At 39.2% G+C, this 6,000-nt stretch overlaps 1 protein-coding gene across 2 annotated transcripts; it reads left to right on the top strand.

The window, feature by feature from the left end:
* The first annotated feature begins 1,340 nt into the window (after positions 1-1,340).
* On the top strand, positions 1,341-3,625 carry LOC140798949 (probable WRKY transcription factor 67). 2 transcript variants are annotated; one of them, XM_073153039.1, is made up of 3 exons: positions 1,341-1,692; positions 1,777-1,881; positions 2,996-3,625. In XM_073153039.1, exons 1-3 carry the CDS (start codon positions 1,403-1,405, stop codon positions 3,453-3,455), a joined length of 855 nt encoding a protein of 284 aa, XP_073009140.1. In that variant the 5' UTR covers positions 1,341-1,402; the 3' UTR covers positions 3,456-3,625. The 2 variants fall into 2 exon arrangements, with proteins under 2 accessions (XP_073009140.1, XP_073009141.1); XM_073153040.1 differs by lacking the exon at positions 2,996-3,625 and adding an exon at positions 2,007-2,116.
* The last annotated feature ends 2,375 nt before the right edge of the window (positions 3,626-6,000 follow it).

Below are 6,000 nucleotides of genomic sequence, written 5' to 3'. Positions count from 1 at the left end.
TAATTATAAGATAATTACTATCTGGGGTGTTATTTGGAAGGTTATTTATTTTTTGCTTAATAAATAATAAGGGAGTTTTATTCATGGATTAAGAATATCTCAATTTATATGACTTCTAGTTAAACATAGGTATATGAAATTAGCTTGACCCAAAATCAGGATAATCTCATCGGTTGAACAATTGGATTATTCCCCCTAAGAAGCTGGTCCCAACGATTTTAAATAATGTGCACCTAGCGCCCTTGTAAAAGATCCAATAAATATCAATTCTATAGTTATGAAATGATAAAACTCAACTATTAAGCTACAGCGGTTACCCTAATTTGAACATAATATAGAAAAGAGATTGAGATTTTATCATGATTTTTTTTATTATAGTAGTGCTAAGTATATGCCCTTTTATGTGTCCTCTTAAATGTACTTAGTGAGTAAGGCATTTTACATGGGCTAGATAAGAATGCAACACATAATAAAACAGAGTGCACTACCTAAGAAGATGGTGGTCATTATATAAATAAAATTAGCACAACTATAAATCTGCCCCAGAAAATTATAGAGGACTCGAAGAGCATTAGAATACTCCTTATATACATTGTCCTATGACTTCCACAATAAGACATAGTATTTATTGCATTTATTTTCTGACTATCCACAATAAGACGTATATAGTAGTTGATTGCATTTAATAATTTTCTCCCTATTCACATTCCTTATTCACATTTAAGTAGCTATACATCTCTTTATTCGTGATTATGATTACACGTACACTCTATTATTGTACTCTAACAAGCTCTAGAACGAGATCATGCACAAAGAAATGAAAATTGGACTGATCTTGAATTACTTTATTCTGCAACGAAACAAGATATTAATCTTAAATATATTTACAAATGGCGCCTAGTGCCCTTATTTCCACAGGAATACTCGTAAGCCTGAGAGAGATGAGTCGCACCCAACAATTCAAATGTCAAACATGGATAACATTAGTCGTATATATATGAATATTTGTTGAACTGTAATGTGAAGACCTCTTACTATATATCATCAGGCTTTCACACAACAGACCCCTCCATGTATATAAATAACTTAACCTTTTTGAACCAGTTAACTCCTCAATCCTATGTAGAGATCTATATCAGCAGTATATGCTTCATGCACGGTGATCACGATGTCGCACCAAAAAAATGAAAAAGAAAAAGAAAAACAAAAGATGACGCCATGAATGGCCCACGTAAAATTTATTTTGTCTCCTACGACCATCTCTCCACTAGTTAATTTATTTTACCTAGATCTGTACACACATAGATGTATAAATAGACATATACATGAGCACCTGATGTATTCCTTCACCTTTGGTTTAGAATAGTGATCGAAAAAGCTAAAGCTAGCAGAGGATAGACTAATGGCATCTCTCATGGTAGGCAAAGAGGAGGCCTCAGATGCCGAGAAGGCGATCGACGAGGTCGTTCGCGGGTATAAGCTCACAACCCAGCTCAAGGAGCTGGTCAGGGTGATCCTAAATGGTTCAGATGGCCTCTCTGAAGCTGATGTGATCCTGGAAGAGGTATTGCAAACTTTTAGAACATCTCTTTCTATTTTGAAGTCTAACCAGAACTTAGCCAGCCCAAGTGGACACACTAATGGAAACGTTGGCCCTAATGGCCATGGCTCTGGGAGAAACCAAGGCAGAAAGTAAGTTTAAATTATATTCCTTTCCTTCTGGATCTTTGGGTTACCTTGTTTGTGTTAGTTATTTTATATATTTCTCTCAAACAGGAGAGATTGCAGCGGTTGGAGTGTGTTTACAACTGCGCCTCATTATGATGGGTACCAGTGGAGGAAATATGGGAATAAGAACATTAGCCGCAACAAGTATCCAAGGTTACTTATTACTCCCTTCAATTTTTATGAGGATTTTTCCCCCCCTATCCATCCCCCCACTCTCTCATAGGCTAGCAGGTTTTGATTTAGTTTTTCTTCTTCTTGGTTCTTGACAACATTCTCAGGTGAGAATGGAGGCTTTGAAGGAGAAAGATCTCGATGTCAACTAGGCAAATTAACCATTTAGATTCGTCCGAGCGCTATTAGATGTGCATCAATCAACGAATCGATTTTATAATTGCATTCGAACTGGGAGTAAGCATGATCATTAGTGTGTCTAATTCATATGCGATTTTAGAATTTTCTTTTTCTACATTAATAGTATCTATTTCTAAATAGATATCACATATATCCTTCAAATTTCCACATACAACACACATCTCCTACAAGGAAGAAGAGTTAGTATTAAATTGAGATAAATTAGAGGTTGATACTTGATAGCACCCATCCTTGAAATTGTTCTCCTAATTTTCCCAATCTTTTGCAACAGCAGCCGTGCTTCTCCGGGAGAGTTCAACGTCCAAGAAGCCTCGACCTTCTTGATGTGCTCTCTCTCACGTACTCTTCAGCTGTTACGTTTGACTCCTATTTTGTCTCTTAGCCTACACGCACTAGCTTAGAAAATCTTCCAATAGATAAAGTATATAATTAGTAACCTTACACTAACTATTTGAAGAAATATCCCGGAATTCTCTGACCACAATCGCGTTCTTTTACAAAAATAGAATTTTTTATATGCACTTTTTCCCTCTTCACCGCCTTATATTTTTGTATTATTTGGAAAAAGAAACCAATCATTTTATCCAAAGAGAATATCCTATTTCTCATGACAAAATTAAGATGATTCAAAGAGAGAAGCAGTCTAAGGTGTTAATTAAAAGGTACAGTACATATTATTAGTATGTTATGTAACATATTTTAGCATCTATTCCAGCATTATGCTGTCAGTTGTACATTTTATTATTTATCATTCGTCAAATATGGGGGCGCTGGCTAAAAGTCTCGCGCGAAGGAGGTGTTAGAAGCATTATATGTATTATTAGTATGTTACCCAACAAGTTAAGTTTTTTTAAATTAATTTGTTATCTAACATAACAAACATACTAATTTGCAGGTGTTACTATAGATGTACTTATCTTCGTGAGTGCAATTGCTTAGCAAGGAAACGAGTTCAGCAGCACAACGAGGAAGCAGTGCCTTTGTATCAAGTCACCTACTACAATGAGCATACATGTACTAATAGTAGTATCCCCAACTCGATGAGCCCCAGCAACAATAATATTCAGCAAGTAGTGGTGGACTGTCCTCCAAGGAACAACTCACTCTTGCCACGCTTGGGTTTGAGCGCTACTGGGATAAAAGGAGAAGAAGAAGTTCTCGTCTCATCCTTGGCCAACGTCATAAGAGGATGCAATAGAGATGCGAAGCCCTCATCAGAGCCTAGCATTATTGATGCTATGTCTTCAATGCCATGCATGTCGCCGCCGATATTAGATGGATCGGACTACATGATGATGATCGACGAACTATTATTTGAAACCACCTATGACATGGAGCAGTTCTTTAGCTCGTAAGAGTTCATTTCATTAGTTTTTGCATTTATATATGCATGCATGTGAGAGGATTGTAATGGCTAGATGTAGGTGTAGATGCTCTTTTTCCATGGATTGCTCGATCTTACCGTCGAAGACAAATGATGTCTGTTAAGAAATAAAGATTTCAGTTTATTCCAACATTTAAAGGAGATTCGTTTGTTGAATCTGAGTTGATTTTAGGGATAATTTCCTTTTCACTCCTGAACTATCACTCATTTCCATACTGACCCCCTAAACTTTTTTTTTGATACACACTAACCCCCTAAACTATCATAAATACTCCACCCCTTGATGTCGTCGACAAAATTGATGAATTGACCAAATTACCCCTCCACTTATAATGACGAGATAATTAAATAACTTAAATAATATTAAATATTTAATTCTTTTTAAATTCTTTTATTTTGCTCTGCACTAATTCTCTTTCTAAACAAAATCATACCACATCCTCCTTCATTTCACTCCTCTCCAATCACATCCCACCCTGACAAGGGATGACGCATGAACGGGGCGGCCGGCCACTATTGCTATTGTTGAGCTTGGTGCTGTGGGCCTCGTTGAGGCTGACGGGGAAGCTGCGGTTGGCTAGCCTTGAGGAGGCGGGTGAATAGCGCCGACATGGACGACGAGGAGGGGGTGATTGCGGTCATCTTCATCTCCTTCTTCTTCTTAGTGGTTTCATTAGGCAGCCGTGTGGAGGCATGGGAGGGTGCAGATCTGGTCGGTGAAGGAGAAGCCGATGCTAGAGGCACCCGAAGAGGTCAAGATGGCGCGGGGTGTTGGCGGTCGATGGCGGCTCTTGTGAGCTCTCCAATGACCCCACCCGTCTCGCCGGTGGTGGTGGTGGAGCTGGCGGTCAATGGCGGCTCTTGTGAGCTCTCTAATGACCCTACCCATCTCGCTGGCGGTGGTGGTGGAGCTGGCGGTCAATGGTGGCTCTTGCGAGCTCTCCGATGACCCCACTCGTCTATCGGTGATGGTGGTGGAGCTGGCGATCAATGATGGCTCTTGCGAGCTCTCCGATGACCCCACTTGTCTCGCTTGTGGTGGTGGTGGAGCTGGCAGTCAATGGCGGCTCTTGCGAGCTGTTCGATGACCTCACCCGTCTTGCCGGTGGTGGTGGTGGAGCTGGCGATCAATGGTGGCTCTTGCGAGCTCTCCGATAACCCCACCCATCTCACCGGTGGTGGTGGGGAGCTGGTGGTGACGATGGTGATGGAACTGTGGTGGTGGTGCTAGAGGGAAGGTGGAGGGTTTGGTACTAGTGGTTTTGCTAAAGGGAGGGTGGAGGGTTTAGCGACGGCGACGATGGTAGTGGTGGAGCTGGTGGTGGCAGTGGGCAGGGTGGAGGGTTTGGTGCTAGTAGCATAGGAGGTGTGGATAGTGATGGTGGCAGTGGAGATGGTGGCGGTGTTAAAGGGAGGAAGAGAGGTTATAGAGGGGGTATTTTCATCATAATAAAAATTCTCTTAGTTGCTCATGACTTACACATGCTTCTGAGGGGTATTTTCGTCATATTATTATCATGTGACTGTCATGTGATAATTTATTAACGGAAATATGTAAAAAAAATCCTAACGGAAGGAGTAAAGTGAGGTATTTTTAATAGTTTAAGAGGTTAATGTGTACCAAAAAAATTTTTAGAGGATTAGTATAAAAATGAGTGATAGTTTAGGGGGTGAAAAGGAAATTATCCCTTGATTTTATGACATACCAAGTAGATTGAGGACACTGTTTGTTTTCTGGATAAATTATTCATATAGGCTAGGATAGTTTATCATCGGTTGTATATTCTACTTCCAAGTTGCAATTAATAAGTGATCTCAATACCATTAATGGGCTAACCACTTGAGAACCCTGGACAAATGACTCCACGCGTCCATAGATTTTCCACAGACAAAGCCAATTCCCAACCAAGGATTGTTATTTTTTCAATTAATCAGTGATTGCTACTCTAGCCGCCATTTTTTATAGTAACCTGACAGACCCTTGGAATCTACTAAAAGAATCTTTTGTTTTCTTTTTGGATTTCTTTAATGCGTTATATCCTAGTACTTGTCCTGTAGTTAGGTATCCTATTATTGTTAAGCGCAAGTTGGGAGACAATAATAACAATGGACAAGAACGAAGGCACAAAGGTTGAAATAATACACCAAGAATAAATAAAATATAATAATAATAATAATAATAATCTTAATTCTAATACTACTACGACTAATAATAATAATAATAAAAATACACCAATAAATATAAGTTATCCATAATTCCATATACATGTGACATCTACGGAGTAGCTGAGCACATTCTTGAATTGAAACAAAATATTATATTTAATTACGAAGGTAACTCTCATTTGCATGTTCGCCGTCGTCTACGTGCGTAGATATATTATTTGCGCTCCTCTCCACATCATGACGAATCTAGGATTAGATACGCCGCCACTGCTTTGGCGTATTACTCGTGTCGGCCAACACTAGTTGATGGGTTGGAGAATTTTTTTTTATGCGAATTTTACAAATTCTAT

The sequence above is a fragment of the Typha latifolia genome, chromosome 12 (genome assembly GCF_019914945.1).
Source record: "Typha latifolia isolate L0001 chromosome 12, TyphaL0001v2, whole genome shotgun sequence".
NCBI lineage: Eukaryota > Viridiplantae > Streptophyta > Magnoliopsida > Poales > Typhaceae > Typha > Typha latifolia.
The sequence above is the reverse complement of the archived record's forward strand: the minus strand, read 5'-3'. Positions and strand labels throughout refer to the sequence as shown.

What these genes read in the sequence shown, in the direction of transcription:
- LOC140798949 (XM_073153039.1), top strand. Translation starts at nt 1,403, where the DNA reads ATGGCATCTCTCATGGTAGGCAAAGAGGAGGCCTCAGATGCCGAGAAG. An exon ending in GGGAGAAACCAAGGCAGAAA is followed by an intron (nt 1,693 to 1,776) that starts GTAAGTTTAAAT and finishes TCTCTCAAACAG; the next exon opens with GAGAGATTGCAGCGGTTGGA. An exon ending in AGCCGCAACAAGTATCCAAG is followed by an intron (nt 1,882 to 2,995) that starts GTTACTTATTAC and finishes ACTAATTTGCAG; the next exon opens with GTGTTACTATAGATGTACTT.